An 18,778-nucleotide genomic window follows, 5' to 3' on the forward strand; every position below is an offset into this window, starting at 1 on the left:
CTTGGGGGAAGTCAGGGGAGCTGAATGTGATCTTTTACCTCTCTCCCGCGGTGGCTCAGATTTATTTCCCCCCTTCTCCAGGGCATCATGAAGCTCAAGCTAGAGGTTTTGCTGTGACTCAGCCATGGGCGGGCAAACCATTTCAGAGCATTAAAACGCTGTGGATTTTATGAAGGCGATAAATCTTTGACTCTGGGGCTGTGATACTATAGAGTGTCTGGGGTAAGGAAATTATGAGCATCATCTTAAAAGATTTGAGTCTGTATGTCTCTCTCTGACAAGAAGAGTGAATCTCGCAGAATAGGTCCATGCATACCTGCCCAGAAGGGGGCCCTTTAAATTGTCACTGGAGCCCCACACAGCGTGGTTCTGTGGGCTGAATGCCCCTGTCCCCGCCCCTTCTGTCCAAGGCCCCACCCCTTCTAGGAGCATGGAACCGTGCCCCCTTCCCCCACCTTGCCCAGGGGCCCAGTGAAGCTACCAGCTCCCCTGGGTCCATGAAGCCTGTTATGGTTATAAAATTCAGCAAGATTATTCTAGCTAAGAGGCAACTGGGCTTTTGCAGCTCAGGGCCTCAAGGGGTACATCTCCACAGCAGAGTTATTTCGGAACAACATCCACTATTCCAAAATAACGTTATGTGCCGCCGACACAAGAAGCCTGTTATTTCAAAATAAATTAGAAATAACAGGCTTCTTACTGCCACTCCCTGTAAACCTTGTTATACAAGGATTACGCAAGTCAGCAGAATAGCGATTTATTTCTACATAGTTGCTGTGTAGACAGCGCCAAATTTTGAAATAAGCTATGCAATTTGTGTAGCTCAAATTGCGTAGCTTATTTCGAGGGCTGCGCTATTGTGTAGATGCACCCATGGGGGAGTTCGCCAAGAACTAAATCCAACCTTGACTAAATGTAGCAGATGCCACTTCTGCACAGGAATGGGACCTGTTGGTATGGCATGGTAGGACCTCCAATGCCTCAACGTGAGCCAAATCGCTGTTCTTGTAAACTCCACTCCAATTCATCCGATGAAGTGGGCTTTACCCAAGAAGGCTTATGCCTTGATAAATCTGTTAGGGTATGTCTACACTACCCCGCTAGTTCAAACTAGCAGGAGTAATATAGTCATCCGCAGTTGCAAATGAAGCCCGGGATTTGAATATCCCGGGCTTCATTTGCATGAAGCCGGCCGGCGCCATTTTTAAATGCCGGCTAGTTCGCGATCGGGGCTTTTTTGCCATTTTCGCGATCGGGGCTTTTTTGCAGAAAACAAATCTCAGCTGTCTACACTGGCCCTTTTGTGCAAAAGTTTTGCGCAAAAGTGACTTTTGCCCGAACAGGAGCAGCATAGTATTTCCACAAAAAGCACTGATTTCTTACAGTAGGAAGTCAGTGCTTTTGCGGAAATTCAAGCGGCCAGTGTAGACAGCTGGCAAGCTTTTCCGGAAAAGCGGCTGATTTTCCGGAAAAACTGGCCAGTCTAGACACAGACTAAGGGTATGTCTACACTGCCACCCTAGTTCGAACTAGGGTGGCTAATGTAGGCATTTGAAGTTGCAAATGAAGCCCGGGATTTAAATATCCCGGGCTTCATTTGCATCTTGCCAGGCGCCGCCATTTTTAAATCCCCCTTAGTGCGGACTCCGTGCCCGCGGCTACACGCGGCACGGAGTAGGTAGTTCGAATTAGGCTAATTTGAACTAACGTTACTCCTCGTGGAACGAGGTGTACCGGTAGTTCAAATTAGAGAGCCTAATTCAAACTACCTACTCTGTGCCGCGTGTAGCCCGGCAAGATGCAAATGAAGCCTGGGATATTTAAATCCCGGGCTTCATTTGCAACTTCGAATGCCTACATTAGCCACCCTAGTTTGAACTAGGGTGGCAGTGTAGACATACCCATAGATGCCACAGGACTGCTCGTTGTTTTTGCAGACACAGACTAACACAGCTATCACTGAAACATGCCAACCATGATAGTCACAAAGCAACCTCTTTGGCGTGTAGAGCTAACTGCATTTCTCTTGCATGGGCCTCAAGCCACAATAGTTTGGGCTACACCTACCACTTGATCCACTCTCTGCAAACTTATTTTAGGTTGCAGCAAATAAGTCAGAGCTGATATTTTTCTCCTGGCTGTATGTATGTTGATTTCTGTCAGGAAGACACAAGTAAGGATGTGTTAGTGACTTTGGCATTGTGCTCTAACCTATGAAGAAGAATGTTAGAAGCCTACAGTCGAGGCTAGAAGATCTAACCATCTTTTGGTGGGAATTCAAGTTACGTGTCAGCCCATTGGCCTGTCTGAAGTCACTGCAAACAGCCAGCTGTAGCAAATATGCAGAGCTCTGGCTTGCTCCTTCAGACAGTGATTTCAGTGTTCTGAGATGTCGTTATATCATGAGGTTGTGACTTGGCTGGAAGTTGGCATCATGAATTATAGGTCATCTTCTCAGAACATGAGGATGGCTGCAAAGAACAGCCCCTGAACTCCAGGGATCTGGCCCCTCTTTCCTATTGATTTTAGGGACCAGGAAAGAAGGGGGGAACCAGCTACAAGTAAAGGTGCTATCAGTTTTCAGGACCAGCTTTGTAATCGGGTGCACACTTGGGGTACGTCTACACTGCAGGGCTAATCTCGATATAAGCTATGCACCTTGCGCTGCGCTAATTTGGGAACGTCTACCAGCACTTATTTCAAAATAGAGCACTCTTTCTCCGTCTTCCCTTACTCCTTGTACAATGAGGAGTCGGAATAAGCAGTCCTCTAGCTCAACAATATTTCAACATTATGTCGAAATAACTGCTTCTGAGTAGACGTACCCTTGGATACCAGCCCCTAGACCCTAGAGAGGTGGGACTTATTCTACCAGTTCCCAAAAAGAGATTATTTTGGATGCTGGTTTCAGTTTTGGGTGTTTGGATGCTCTATAAAAATAGGAATTGCTTGAAAAACCAGACATGATTTTAGATTGCAGAAATCCCCTCCCCTTCCCAATGTTCCCAGGAAAGAACATGCAGCACCCATTAGTGTGGGTTAGAGTCATATGTTTGGGTAACGAGGGAGGAGAAGACCTCCTATGTGACCATCTCAGAATATTACTGTTCAGCATTGCAGAAAGCCTAGAAAGAAATCACCATTTGAAATTGGATTTCTGATCAAAGAACTGAGAGCGCACCTGAAACCATTAAAGCCCAAGGAATCTGCATGACACATACACTATTTGAAAGGAAAGGTATAATAGTATTTAAAGTCTCACTGTATTTGGGAGGGGGAGTTCCCTCACATCTCTTTCATGAGCTCTTTACTCACTGTAGAAGATTTACATGCAGATATCCCCATCTCATTGCACAAGTGAGTCATCTGAACTACTTTAGTTGTTCCATACATCCACCTACGTCCTATTTATTTATTTCCAATAAACATGGACCTGAACCAAAAACTAACTCCAGGGCCTAATTCTGCAGTCTTGACAATAGGCTGAGCCTCGCTCCTAATTCAAATCAACTTGCATTTTTGGGAAAGTCTGGATCTGGACTCCCTCTAGCTGTTAAGGTGCCCATTTTACACAGAACACTTTGGTTTTACTAACCCAGTCTCACTGAATAAAAAGAAATACTTTGGAGACGGGGGGCTGGTTTTGTCTTTGGAAGTGTCCTCGTCATTGGGCCAGATCCTGAGCTGGTATAAATGCCTGAGGCTCAGCTAAAGTCATTGGCGTTATACCGCTTACGCATCTGGCCCACTTTGTTTTAAGAGGCAGACAAAACCATCTTGTGCTCCTTCATGATGCCTCATGGTTATGATCCTGAGCCTGCCCATTTGAGACAGTTTACACACAGGGTTAGTAAGCATGACCCCTGGTCTAACCTTGGAAGCCATTCACAGCTCTTTGCAAACAGTTACAGCCTGCAAATACCGATGGCAATTGTGCATTCCACCTTTTTCAGTTTCACAACACGAATCGTAACATGTCGTTCTACTTTCTCACTGAGTTGTTGTTTCAAGTAATACCACTGAGGATGCCCAGAGTTGCTTGTAAAGCTGTACAGTTGCACAAGAAGCACCTTAGGTTGTGAACTATGGTGACTTGTTAGATTCTGTCTGCATATCATTAGGGCTCTCCCATGTTTAATGATCCTACTGGTTGTAAACTTACTGTAAATCAGCCACTGGGACAGTTAGCAAAAGAGGGTTATTCGCTAACATCCACTTTAACCCTCCCCCCAATAAGGCCAATTCCACGGAACTTTATTGTCAGAGCAAAAACTCATCGCTTGAGACATGAACTACATTGCTACCCTTCCAGTTAGGCATGTCTGTGAGCCAAACTTATGCTGTGCATTGGCCACTTGAATGTCGTATGAGACTGTTTGATTCCTGGCGGTGTAGATACAGGCTTAGACTTCAAGCAGTGGACCGAAGTCTGCATGCAAAGACACAAACAAACAAAAACTTTCAACTTCTCCATCTATGACTTTTCTTTTTTCCCCCTGCCTCATGCAAACTACTAGAAATGATTTGAAGAATCAGGCAGGCAGCAGGAAAGCAAGTTTGAGATCTTGCCTCCCAAGACAGGAAGTATGAGAGAGCGTCTCAACCAATACTCTCAACCATCAGAGAAATCTGTGGACTTTCTATTGGCTTCTAAAAAATCAGTGTGGGATGGGAATTTATTTAACAGCTGCATTTTCCCACAGCCAGTTCACAGGCTGCTTAGTAAACCCCCAAAGGTGATCTCTGGCTTAATTCTATACATTTCAGTGGATTTAACCAGGCATTCCTTTCCGTACCCTGCTCTGGACCCACCCATGTATCTGCAAAGTATTTCAGTCTCTTTCAGTGACGCAGAATTTTACAAGCGGCAATGACAGCAGGACCCCAGAGTTCCAAACGCCTCCGGAATGGAGGTTGTTTGCGCCTGTGAAATGTCCCTAGGTCTGAACGAATCATTGTGGTGGTTCCTTGGAAAGTTTACAGCGGAACATTGACTTAGGACAGCTCTGGAACTCTGCTCCTCTTACCGCCGTTTACATTTCACACGGCACTGCGCCGTATTTGCTTTGTTTGGGCTGCTGCTGGCCGATTGGGTCCTCCCGGTTCCAAGTGAGGTGTGTGGTGGATGATCAGTTCGCAGCTCTGCTGTTGGTAACTTGGAGGTTCTACTGTCAGGGTTTTGAAATGCCCCAGAAAGCGTCTTCCATAATGGAAGTATCCCATTTCCTTTTTCGTAGGTTGGGTTTGTAAGTGTGTTAGACAAGCCTATTCGCTGTCAGTCACATCATACATTTGTATTGGCCGATACATTATATTCTTTCTTATCAAGCCCATCTTCCAGGCTTATTTACCAAAGACTGTCCACTGGGATTGTTAAGCCTATGTGTCTACTGCCTACATGAGCTGTCTACTGCTACCTCGCTCTCAGGCAGTCTTTAGCATCGTCCCATGTGCACTTTTATGGGGTTTTGTAAGATGCTTTTTGCCATCTCTACTTGTGTCCCATCGCAAGTGTATTTGGCGGAGACAGCTGTCTCTGAGCACGCTGCTCTGGATGATTGGTTGTCAGGTGTCCCAAAGGAGGCATAATCAGGCCTGTTCAGCACTTAACTGAGAGACCCCTGAGGAAAACCCAGGCCATATATAGGACCAGGGCCTAAGCATGTTTTGAAAGGCCAGGAGAGGGCCTGTCTGTAAACTATATTTATTTCCTGACAATTAGGGTTGACCCAGGTGCTTTGTTTCTTGCTGTATTTCCCTTGATATAATGAGAATAATTTGGTGGGTGTTGGGCACGGGGGGTTGGGAAAGTGAAACATGTTAGCGAATTGGGTATTTTGCCTCTCTTGGGCTATCCAGATGGTAATGTGAGAAGCCACAACCCCCCTCCAGCACTTTAAACAAAGGCTCTAGAGTGGTGGTTCCCAACCTTTTCCAGAGAAGGACCCATTTTGACAATTCAGGAAGACTTGGTGACCCAAGGCAATTCAAAAACGGGGGGGAGGAGGGAGGGCAGAGCCACCTGGGGAGACACTTGGTGACCCTTTTGAAATGTAATGGCGACCCATAGGTTGGGAACCCCTGTTCTAGAGGTTCTAATGAGCATAGGAATGAGAGCGAGGCCAATGGAGGGAGGTGCGTCTGAAACCGTCAGAACCAGCCAGCTAGAGCAAACATCCGAGGTCCTGGCTTGGTTCTGTCTTCCTCGACCCTGATGAGCTGAGATGAAGTCTTTGCTTCATGAGGTTAGGATCGTGCACAGAGCATGTCTGGGATGACATTAAAAATGACACTAGAACCTTTTCAGTGGCAAGCACAGAAGAGGCTGGACCATGTCACATGATCAACTCTCCTGGACTACACGCCATGTAGGATCCCCCGAAGGAGGGCTATACCTTGACAGAAAGTTAAGCAGCGGCGTTTAAAAAGAAAGACATGAGAGGAGGGGGTAGCAATACACTTCAAGAGCTCAATCTTTCCTACACGTAGAAGGTTCTGAAATCCTCTGTGTTTCACATACCACTTGCAAGAAAGGCAGCCTCCATGTAGGGTTTTACCGGCTAAGCCAGCAGAGGTGACCGCTCATTTCAAAAGTCACCAGCTCCGTCTTCCTGTTTTCACCCCATTTCTCCATTTTTTAAATCAACAACTAGAGAACGGCAAGTAAGGGAGGAAGTATGACAATAAAAGCAGTGGGGAAAGCCAGTGGAGCATTGCATTGAGACACCGATCGATGGCAGAGCACAGCAGGAGAATGACCGGTCGCATGGAAGGCCACGTTCTGATACCTTTAACCTTATTTTCTGCAACGCCGTATCATAAATTAAGATCTGGTTTCACTGGCCGGCACCGGTTAAGCATTCAGCCCAGCAAACGACTGCAAGGTACCATAGAGAGACCAGATATTGCTGATATTAACCAATGTAATAACACTGTAATAACCGATGTAATAAGACAGGCACGCTGTTGAGAGGGGACGACTGTCACAACCAGAGCATCTTCGCCAGGAAAAGGTGAAGGCAGGCACATGGAATGGAGACCGGGGTGGGGGCTGGGAAAGGGTTGGGGGAGGCCCAGGAATAAGCAATATTTTGTGACCCTCTCTCAGTGGGAAGGCGGCTTAGGAGAGTGTGTTGGAATAGAAGCTGAAGCTCTCAGACACTGTTTTAGAGTCACTGCGGGAGGAGCCGTTGGACGTCATATCCACAGAGAGGCGCTTCATTTTGTTGTTCTCTTCGGGGTCTTCCTCAGTGTTGCCGATGACAGAGGAGACCGTCGTCTCCATCCGGCTGATCTTGTACATGCTGCTCTGCGTCTGGAGGTACCTGGCAGACTTCATCTCCAGCCCTTCGTATTCACTAGCACTGATGAAAGGGCACCACCGGAAAGCGTGCTTAAAGCCAATGCGGAATCTGAGGAGACAGACAAGCACAGGGATGTTAGGCCTAGCACAGGCTGAGCTGGGTTACCGAACGTTTTCAGTGCAATCCACAGGGAGACATACCCGGCGTGGGCATTGGTGCAAGAAGTGTGACCTTGCACTTTCTCAAACCTTAATGTCCCTATGGACCAGCATTCTGGCTGCTAGACCATCCTGCCTCATTCTGCCCCCAGCTCTGCTGCTGACTCTCCATATGACCCTTAAGTCACTTCCCTTCTGTGCCTCGGTTTACCTTTCAGTTAAGTGGGGATTGGCATTTCATAGAATCCTAGAAACGTTGGGCTGGAAGGAAACTCAAGTGGTCATCAAGTCCAGCTCCCCAGAATGGAAGCACTTCTAAGTACACCTAGACCATCTTGACAGGTGTTTTGTCCAACCTGTTCCCAAAACCCACCAGCGTCTCTTGAAATCTTGTTCCAGCACTTAACTCTCCCTGTAATTAGAAAGCGTTTCCTAATGTCTAACCCAAATCTCCCTTGCTGCAGACTAAACCCATTGCTTCTTGTCCTGCCTTCAGTGAACATGGAGAACAATTGATCACCATCCCCTTTCCAGCAGCCCTCCCTTAGCATATTTTGAAGACTGTTATCAGGTTGCAACTCTAGTGTTCTTTTCTCAAGGCCAAACATGCCCAGTCTTTTTAAATCTCTCTCTCTCTTTCTACCTATCTACCTCACACAACCCCTCTATCTATCTATCTATCTATCTATCTATCTATCTATCTATCTATCTATCTATCTATCTATCTATCTATCTATCTATCTATCTATCTATCTATCTATCTGCAGTTTGCCCACATCTTTCCTAAAGTCTGGTACCCAGCACTGGACACATTACTCCAGCTGAGGTCTCAGCAGTGCCAAGGGGACCAGGACAATTCTCCCATCTCTTACATGCAACACAGTCTTTTCTGCAGTTGACTCATGATCCATTTTGTGATCCATTATAACCTTCAGGCCCTTCTAAGATGGACAGCACCTTAGGCAATCACTCCCCGTTTTGTATTTTTTCCTCTCCGTTACAAAAGCCCTTTGAGATCTTTGGGATCCAAGCACTACATCAGAACCAGGTATTATCATACAACACCTTTTAATCCAGGACTTAAAAAACCAGAAGCTGAGAGATAGCTAACTTTCCCTGGAGTCACAACACAAGTTGGTGGCTCAACTTGGAACAGAATCTAGGTGTCATGCACCCTAATCCACCCCACTGTAACCGCTGGACTGCACTGCCAACGGTCAATCAACCACCACTACCTTGCTATTATGCTGGGTAAAAGAGAGAGTCTTGCAAAACTCTTTTGCAGTTGAGGCCTATAGCGGACAAATTTACTGGGTACAAGCTTTGATGTACCTAGTCCCTCTTTGCACTCCAAATTCTTATTTCCAAAGCTAGGCCCTTGATGACCTTGATTCATGTTTAGGCAGTAATACTAATTAAGGGCTTCCCCAAAATGTTGTGTTTCTCACCAAGCTTAGATTGCAAACTTTTCTCAATTCTGCATGAACTTCAGACCTTATATCCAAGCTGAATATTGAATCAAAGCCTGAAAACCTCACTCCATTCAAATACCCATTGAAACCATGGGAGTTTGACCGAGTCGGCATTTCAGGATTTGGCCCAGTGTTAAAATCTTATATTTGCTAGAACAGTAACAATATGATGTACACGCACCTACATGTGTGTGTACAAAGTAGGGATCCTAGCTATGGTGATAGGGTAGGGTGGGTATCATCTATTAACTCAGAGGTTGCAACTCATGCCATGGTGATGGGTCCCTTTACAAATACAGACGCTGACGGGCAGTAAAAGGGTGTCTCTTCCCAAGCAAACTGCTGCTTCCTACTCTCTGGGCCTGGGTTACAGCCTATTGACATTTGCTTGTAGTTTTGCGGACTGTTTCAAAGCTGGAGTCTTTGTTTTGAAATCCCAGGAATTGAGATTTGCCTGAAGATTGTCTGAAAGGAAAATGTTTCATCTGAATGTTGGGTTTTCCCCGTTATCCTTCCTACCGGTCCCTTGCCACGGGTAAAGTAGGGGGTAAGGATGAGAAAGGAGGAGCAGCCAAGCGCCTTTCTACCCGAGGGAGCAAAATGGAAAGTGTTGCCTTTTAAAGGAAAAACCAATTGTCAAAATGACAACTTACGTCACGTTGAACATTTTTCATTGGAAAGAATACAAACTGACAGTCATTAAAATGATTTGATTATGCCTTTCCCCCCCCCCCCCCAAACTAGGGGGCTCTCACGGGGGGTAGACAACCGCAGCTCTCCCCTCGGCCATGGGGCAGGGCTGGGTGGCAGCTCAGGCCTCTTCTCCCTCCCTTGCCACACCAGCCTGGGTCCCTTCTCTCTTCCCCCCTCCCTCTTCTGCACCATCTTGGGCCCCTTCTCCTTCCGCTCCACCAGCTAGGGTCCCTTCTCCCCCCACCTTTTGACACCATCCCAGGCCCCTTCTCTCCCTCCCCACCTCCCACTGCAGCCTCACCCTAACCCTGGAGGCCAGGGCAGGCCTGGCCATAGCGCGCACCAGGCCCGACTCTATCCCCGGCACCTGGAAAGGCCTCGGCTCTCCACGTGGCCGCCGGAGAGGGCCGTGCTGACAATGGGTGGGGCTTGACTCCAGAGCCGGGGCCTCGGGCAGAAGGGGCAGGGCTGGGAACAGGGCTTTAATCGCCCATGTCTACCCCCCAGCCTGAGGGACGTAGAGTGACGTGATGATGTCACTTTGTCGTCTCACAGGAACAATTTTTTTTATGTATCGAGAGAAAAGGTTGGATAAATCCCACCTCTAGCAGGGGTTTTTCATCCAGCAAAGACAGGGGGTGCGGCTGTTCTCCATTAGACGGAGGAGCTATACAAAATACATATTCTAAGTCTCATCTACAGTCCCTGTTGACAAGAGAAAACTGCTGGAAGGAGCTGGGGGGTTGGTTTTTTCCCCAGAAGTGCTCCATAGCCACAGTTCTCATTGACTTCAGGTGAAGAGGCAGGTGTTCCGTTCCTTTGAAAATCCACCCCTTATTTTAAGACATTGTGGTAAAGAGAAGTCCGGGGTAGCCGCTAATTTGATGCTCTCCAGATGTAGGGAAACCCAAACAATGTGCTGAGTAATTTGAACCCCTGATCTTTTGTCTCCCTGCTACACTGCAACTTACCACGTCTAGGGTCCTCTTCCGTACCCATCCCCACATGCCCCCTTCATTGCTCTCCAACAGTAGCTGAGTTATCGGGGGTGACTGATATATCTTACCTGTCATTGAGGCAGCAGTAGATGATTGGGTTATACATGGTGGAACTCATGGCCAGCCACATGACTGCCAAGTAAACCTGTTGAATAAACTTCTCCAGGTACCAATCTGGGTTAAAAAATTGCAGGAGGAAGTAGAAGTGGTAGGGCAGCCAGCAGACGGCGAACGTGCACACCACAATGATCATCATCTTCACAACCTGGATAGGAGCGAGACCGGGTTACAGAGGGAGTTTACACTGGGCCCACTGAGGAAAGCCTGTCCCACAGAACTGAAGCCAGCATAAGCAACTCTGGGGGAGAAAGGGAGAGGGGAAGGCCATCGTGGGAAGAGAAGTCCTTTGTTTCAACCAAGGAAACCAGATGGAACAGAGGTCTCCTCTCTGCCTTGCCAATGTGCTTCAGCTCTGCCCTGGAAAGGGACCACTTCCAGGAGTCAGGTAGTGGTCTCCTCCTCTGTTCAATGCTTCGTCTTTCTCTTGTGATTTTCAACTACGGGAGTTGATTATTTTAGGTGTGAAAATGGTGAGGGTTGCGGATCCCCGTCTGTAGGAAACGGATTGAACCCCAAAGTATCCCCCACTTTTGCCCCATATTAATGATGTTTGGCCTCTGCTGACTGGGGATGGACTTGCAATAATGTCCAATAACTCCCATTCCCAGTTATCTCCACCATCCAGTCTCTCCAAAACAATACACAAGCCTTAATTTGAACTGGGTAGCAAAGCCTTCAGTGCCACGTTATTGGGTGCCTGAGTTTTTGTGTATCTGGCTGGCATTTTGTTGGGCCTAATTTTCAAGGGGGTTGGGCACCAGCATAGAATCATAGAATCCCAGGGCTGGAAGAGACCTCAGGAGGTCATCAAGTCCAGCCCCCTGCCCAAGGCAAGACCAACCCCAACTAAATCAACCCGGCCAGGGCTTTGTCAAGCTGAGACTTAAACACCTCTAGGGATGGAGACTCCACGACCTCCCTACGGAACCCATCCCAGTGCTTCCTCACCCACCTACGGAAATAGTTTTTCCTAATATCCAACCTGGACCTCCCCCACTGCAACTTGAAACCATTGCTCCTTGTTCTGCCATCCGTCACCACTGAGAACAGCCTCTCTCCAGCCTCTCTGCAACCTCCCTTCAGGAAGTTGAAGGCTGCTATCAAATCCCCCCTCACTCTTCTCTTCTGCAGACTGAACAAACCCAAATCCCTCAGTCTTGCCACATAGGTTATGTGCTCCAGCCCCCGAATCATTTTGGTCGCCCTCCGCTGGACCCTCTCTAATGTGTCCACATCCTTTCTATAGTGGGGGGGACCAGAATTGGACACAGTACTCCAGGTGTGGCATCATCAGAGCTGAATAAAGGGGAATAATCCCTTCTGCATCTCTCATTGACTTGAAAATCTCAGCCCTTTTGGAAATAAGGACCCTGGGTGTCAAGTGGTGCACCCAGAAAACTTCCAAGTCTTCTAAAGTTGGTCACCACTTTTGAAAAGTGTGATCAAAGGAGAGGAAATAACCATAGACTCAAGGTTGTTCCATTGCCTTGGCATGCCTGCAATTATTCAGTCACCAGGCAGGAGAGCTGCTTACCTTTCGCTTGGCAGACACCTGCTCATGATAGCGATCAGAAGAGTCACCGGGTATCTCACTTGCCCACAGAGTGATGCCAACCACCGTGTAGGCGCATCCTATCACCAGGAGCGGCAGGAAGTAGATCAGCACCGTCACGGAGAATTGATACCTGAAAGATGGTCACAGTAGAACGCTGTTGAGGACACAGACAACCAAGGCAAGGCCTTTGAGGCCTGATGTCTCACTGATGTCCACCGGCGTGGTGGGTGCTCTCTCCTTCTAGAAAGTCCGGCCATCAGATTTCAGAAAAACATTCAGCACCCTTGCAGAAACTTTGCATGAAAAATGTGAGTGATTTGGCCAAGGCTACACTGGCAAGTGACTGCACAGTAAAGTTTCCAGCACTGTAACTCCAGAGCTGTCCACACTGGCAAGGCACTGAGTGGCACTAACTCTGCAATTGCTGGGCACTAGGTAAACCACCTTGAGGACAAGCGCAGAGCTTGCTGCACTCTGGATACAGTGCAGGACACTGGACATTTCAATTGTTGCATTCTGACTGGCCTCCGGAAATGGCCCATAATCCCTCAAGTCCCCTCTGCTCTTTGTTGGCTCTCTGCCCTACTGGCATTCACAGATCCCCTTTCAGAGCTCCGTTTCCGACAGCCTGCATGCTGTGCTGATTGGCTTCGGCTCACAGAGCAAACCAGTCAGATGCAGTGCTCATGCTGTTGAACACAGAAGCAGGTGTGAGTGCGTGTGTGTGTGTGTGTGTGTGTGTGTGTGTGTGTGTGTGTGTGACAGAGAGAGAGAGAGAGAGAGAGAGAGAGAGAGAGAGACACTGCTGTGCAAAAAGTCAGGAAGGTAGGTGGGGAGGGGCTGAGATGTTGGGATTTTCCCTTCCCCTTGCCTCAGAAGGGGTTGTTTCCTGCCACTGTCAGAACTTACAAGATAGTATGCCGACATCCCCCAAAACACTCTCTCAGCATGCCACACACACACACACACACACACACACACACACACACACACACACACACACTCCCTACCTGTCACACTCCCTTCTCCTCCCCTTCTCCAGCTGTCAGTGTAGCAGGATGGCCATGGAGCAATAGGGCTGGGAAACCTGCATGATGTGACACCGATAGCCCCATGAGGCATTGCAAACCCTTCCCAAAGCACCCTGCAGCCCAGTGCACAGGGGGTAGCTCCCACAATGCACTGCTCGCTGGGGCGTTGCAGGAGCTGATCATGTGGACACACTCCTCTGTCGCAAGGAGCACAGTGTGGACACCCGACAGTGGTTTCCCTGCGGCGCGCTGTGAGCAGCGCCGTAACCACTAGCATACGTGAAGCGCAGCCATAGCAGTAGTGACTGTGGTAGCACCCAGATCACTTAGAGCGACAAAGAAGGTCGCACACTTACCTGGAATAATTACCTGCTGTGAGGGGGATTTTTGATGCCGGAGGTGGAGGGAGGGGAGGGAGGACAAAGAATAGGCTGATCAGATGATGAGCTCAATAAAGGGAAATAAATGGCAAGAACCAGAGGAAAAGGGAGTTCAGCGCATGAGCAGGGTGTGCTAGAGGAGGCTGTGCCACTTCTGAAACACGCTTGTGCTGTTTTCTGCAGAGCCTGCAGGCTAAAGGTTAAAGGCAGAATGGTCAGGAGGAGCAGACAGTCTATTGTCAGCATCCGAACGGAGCCAGCAGTGTGGCACACCGGGCAGCTGAGGGAGAGCTTTACGACAGCCTCACTTTAGCTATAATACGATTGCTTCTTCCACCTGGTGGATACATCTTGAAGGCTGGGCTGTTCGGTCAGGCTTGGGAGAATTAAGCCTCCAGTTCCCATTGAAATTCATTGTCCCTTTGGCCAGCCCAGACATACCTGCCTTAGAGTGGAGGCTGTCTCTTTGCTTAATTTCTGGGCTGGGGGTGGAGGGGGATGCTACAAGTGACTGTGAGGGGGCGGCGGGGATCGTGTGCCCTAACCCCGCACCCCGCACTTGGGCGCTGCAGGGCGCTGCCGCCGGGAAACCCGAGCGGCTCTGCCGAGCCTGCTCAGTGGTGGTGGCTGGCGCAGGCGCGGGAGCCCCTCCCTGCACACGACGCCGGGGAGGACCCGGCATCCCAGGACGCATGCGCCAGAGTCCCCGGCCAGGGGCGCCGGGTTCAAAAGCCAGCCGGCCACGAGCTCAAAGGGGGGAGAGTCGGAGACCATGCTGGGCAGCGCGGCAGCCGGCGCAGCCAGCAGGGAACTCTGCGGGACCGGCAGACGCACCAGGACTGGCAGCGAGGGACCCCCTCGACCAGAGAGGGTGAGTCTTGCCCGGTGACCCGTTGAACTGAGCGCGGCAGGTCAGAGCCAAAGGGGTCGGAGGAAGCAGCCTAGGACGGGGTCGGAAAGCCCCGGGAACCGGTGAGTTGCGGCCATACCCCCCCTGGTTGGGTGGTGCGTTCTGGACGCCTGCCCTTAGGGTCCTGGACTGGGACCTGGAGAGGGGGTGGGCCCAGGTCCCCCTCCACCCCGGGTGGTAACGGAGAGCCAATTTGGGCAGAGACAGCAAGGTGCCGGACATAGGGCCCCTTTGGACGTGGCAAAACGTTACAGTGACCAGTCTAGAAATCAGGTTAGTCTCCAAAGTCCATTTCTGTCCGCAGCTACCGCCAATCTCAAGCCCTCTCTGAAGTGCGTCATTGTCGCAGCCTCCTCCGGAGATAGGTTTTGTCAGGCGGGGAATCATGAGTGCGGTGGAGCTGTTTCTAGACCTGATACACTTCATATTGTCATCGTTTTATGGACAAGAGCTCCTATTATCCCCCCTGGCATGCCATACGAATGGAGAGCAGCACAGCCCAGCCGGCTAGCAACCAGGCTGTACGCACGCAGAGCCAGCTTGAAAAAGCAGCTGTCCAGGAGAACAGCTCCCTTCCCGGGTATGCTATTGTTCCTGCTGTCTAAATGTTACAAGGGGCATCCATGTAAACATTTGCACGAGCTCCCAAGCAGAATTGCGCTCTCTCTTCACTTCCCCATGGAAGCAGTGCCACATCCCTTACGGAACTGAGTGGCTGTGGTTTAGTTTCAGAGGGGTAGCCGTGTTAGTCTGAATCTGCATAAACAACGAGAACTCCTGTGGCACCTTATAGACTAAGGGTATTTCTACACTTGCTCCCTAGTTTGAGCTAGGGCTGCAAATGTAGCCGACCAAAATTGCTAATGAAGCGGGGATTTAAATATCTCGCACTTCATTAACATAATCCATGCGTTATTCCGCTCAACAGCTGATTCGAACCAGGAAGTGCACTCCGGGACACATTAGTTCAAATCAAACGCCTTGGTTCAAACTAACCTTACTCCTCAAAAAATGACAGAGCCATGTAGTCTAGACATACCCTGTGGCTACGTCTACACTGGCCCCTTTTTCGAAAGGGGCATGCTAATTTTAAACTTCGGAATAGGGAAATCTGCGGGGGATTTAAATATCCCCCGCGGGATTTAAATAAAGATGTCCGCCGTTTTTTTCCGGCTTGGGGAAAAGCCGGAAAAAAGCGTCTAGACTGGCCCGATCCTCCGGAATAAAGCCCTATTCCGGAGGATCTCTTATTCCTACTTTGAATAGGGCTTTATTCTGGAGGATCGGGCCAGTCTAGACGCTTTTTTCCGGCTTTTCCCCAAGCCGGAAAAAAGCAGCGGACATCTTTATTTAAATCCCGCGGGGGATATTTAAATCCCCCGCGGATTTCCCTATTCCGAAGTTTAAAATTAGCATGCCCCTTTCGAAAAAGGGGCCAGTGTAGACGTAGCCTGTGTGTGTGTGAAAGGGAAAGAGACACACACAGTGTGTGGGAGTGACAAAGAATTGCATTGCCGACTTCCCTCCAGTCCCTTCTCTCTGTGTGGAGATGGGGTTACATGAGTGAGGGGAGGAGGGACACCCTGACATCAGCGCCCCCGTCTCCCTCCCACACCTTGCACAGCGAGCAGGAGGATCCTAGGGGGGCAGCTTCAAGACAGAGGGCAGGATCGGCATGACAGTGGGGGGAGTTTTCCGGCCAAACCGTCAGGATCACTTGTCAGAGGCTCCAAGATCTACCAGTAAATCCCAGTCAGAGGTCCAGCAGAGGGCAACCAAAATGGACGGTGACCCCTGCAGTAGCAACCAACATTGGTCCCTCATTGTGCGAGGCGATGTACATACGCACACGCACCGTAAGATTCTGGCCCTGAAGAGCTGACAATCTAAACAGATAGCCGGAGAGGGGAAGTCCCATCCCCGTTTCATAGGTAGGACACAGAGCTAGAGATACAAGGAACTTGCCCATGTAAGAGCCAGGAATGGAACCCACATTTCCTGACCTGCAGTCCCATGGCTTAACCACATGGTTGTGCTTCCTCTATGGGAAAATTCAACCAGCTTCTGTTTTCTGATTGCTGTGTATCCTCAAACCCTGGGGAAATTCAGATCTGTGCTTCGCTGCTTGGGATGCAGTTTTCAGAAGTGCCTGTGCTAATACTGAGAGCTGTGTTGGAATTGCCAGCTATTTAAAGGCGGCGGCGGAGGAGGGGGGGTTTGCTGTCCCTGTTTGAAGGCTGGGGGTGCTGTAGGGAAGCAGGCATTGATCGGAGGCAGTCTTCCGAAAAGCTAGCCTCACGGAAGACTGGGTTCGTCGTGGCTTTCTGTTTTGAGAAGCCTCCAGCTTTATCTCTCTCTGTTTGGGGGTTCTTATGTGTTTGGGTTCTGAATTCCATGTGTTATGTTGCAAGAGCATATTTCAGTCTAACTTCTCTGCGTATGCCATGAACATAACAGGGCTCTTAAGTTCCATTGTCAAAAATTACTCAGGAAAGTTTTGCTTCTGATTTCTTTCTTAGTTTACAGCTGGTCCAAGATGAGTCTCCCCACAAGAGTTTCTTCATATCATAGAATTATAGAATCCTAGAGCTGGAAGAGACCTTAGGAGGTCATCAAGTCCAGCCCCCTGCCCAAGGCTCTGCCATGTTTACAATGGTTACAGTTTCCTGCCTTCTAAGTTACATTATTCCTCTCATGCCTTCAATGGCAAAATCACACATCTGAATATCAAATTGCACATCCACTAATATGATCAGGGCCGGATTAAGGCATGGGTGAGCTGGGGAGCTGCCCGGAGTGCCAACCAATGGGGGGCACCTGATGGCAGCTGTGAGGGGTGCGCGGCATCCCTGATAGCTGCCATCAGGTGACGCGCACCTGGCTCCCGAAGCGCCGGCCCCCATGGCTGTGGGGTCCTGCATGGCCCGGCGTGCATACCAGCAGTGCTGGCCGGGCCGGGCAGCACATGCACCGTGCGCCCCGGGGGGCGGGCCCTGGGCTGTGCGCCAGTGGCTGTGGCTGGCCCGCGCATGCGCCGTGCGCCCCGGGGGCAGGCCCCTGGTTGCCAAAAGGTCTCGGGCCAGCCCTGAATGTGACCTATGCCATCGAATGCGAGCAATTCCCCTCTGCCGTGGATATTGGCCAAACTGGACAGTGTCTACGGGAAAGAATTAATGGAAACAGATCAGCTATCCAAAAAGGCAACACAGAGAAACCTGTTGGAGAATACTTTAACCTGCCCGGGCACTCCTTAATGGATCTCAAAGTCACTGTGTTGTCTCAGGCCAATTCCACAAGCCAAATACACAGGGAAGCCTTGGAACATAACTTCATTTACAAGTTTGGGAGCCATCCCAAAGGAATGAATAAAGACATTACGTGGCTTGTACACGACCTTGCACTTCCTAATGACTTAACTAACCAACCAATGGGTACTTAAGAACAATTGGCACCTTCTCTATCTGCTTCTTGTAACACGAACATTTTAATTCACTATTTTCCCTCTTCCTTCCGCCCCCCCCCCCCACATCCCCTATTTATTTTGGAACTAGACTTTCAATACTCCATTCATCTGAAGAAGTGGGTTGTACCCACGAAAGCTCATGATCCCATCTACATGTTTTATTACTCTTTAAGGTGCTGCTAGATTATTTGTTGTTTTTTAAGTTTTTTCAGTAACAGACTAACTCGGCTCCCCCACTGAAGCATCTGAATATCAAAGCTATCTGGAATCCAGAAAACAAAGCAGATGGACTCTCCCTGGAAGCTACTGTCCTGTTCAAGCATTTCCCAGTGTTCACTTTCTATTTCCTTGTTCACATTGGTGGCCAGTGGTTTGGATGACAAAGTGGGACGTTACTTTGGCTCTTGCCACTTGCTGTGTCTGGTGTCTCAACGCAAAGCGCAGGAGAAGAATTCAGTCTCTCAGCTTTCCCCTCTCAGTGCTTTGTCTGTATTAGAAACATGGAACCAGGAGGGATAAAGTCCTCACTCAGGCATGTGTGGCTTCCATTGGGTGTTAGTGGGAGCCATGCACAGGTATCCCTGGGTAGAACTGGCTCTGTGAGTTGCCTTCAGAATCTCCTATGGAGCGCCTATCCTTCTATAGAAAGGATGTGAGCACATTGGAGAAGGTCCAGAGGAAGGCAATCAAAATG

The 18,778-nt window shown here is 49.2% G+C and overlaps 1 protein-coding gene across 1 annotated transcript in view; it reads right to left on the reverse strand.

Annotated features, from left to right (window-relative positions):
- Window positions 1-1,853: 1,853 nt before the first annotated feature.
- The window catches only part of LOC102447598 (substance-P receptor), a 114,584-nt gene continuing 97,659 nt past the window's right edge, over window positions 1,854-18,778 (reverse strand). Inside the window, exons 3-5 of the mRNA XM_006129102.4 lie at window positions 12,280-12,430; window positions 10,694-10,890; window positions 1,854-7,412 (exon numbers count right to left, since the gene is read on the reverse strand). Coding sequence (XP_006129164.2) covers window positions 7,121-7,412; window positions 10,694-10,890; window positions 12,280-12,430 — 640 coding nt within the window. The 3' untranslated portion in view covers window positions 1,854-7,120. The remainder of the gene's footprint in view (window positions 7,413-10,693; window positions 10,891-12,279; window positions 12,431-18,778) is intronic.

The sequence above is a fragment of the Pelodiscus sinensis genome, chromosome 28, assembly GCF_049634645.1.
Source record: "Pelodiscus sinensis isolate JC-2024 chromosome 28, ASM4963464v1, whole genome shotgun sequence".
NCBI lineage: Eukaryota > Metazoa > Chordata > Testudines > Trionychidae > Pelodiscus > Pelodiscus sinensis.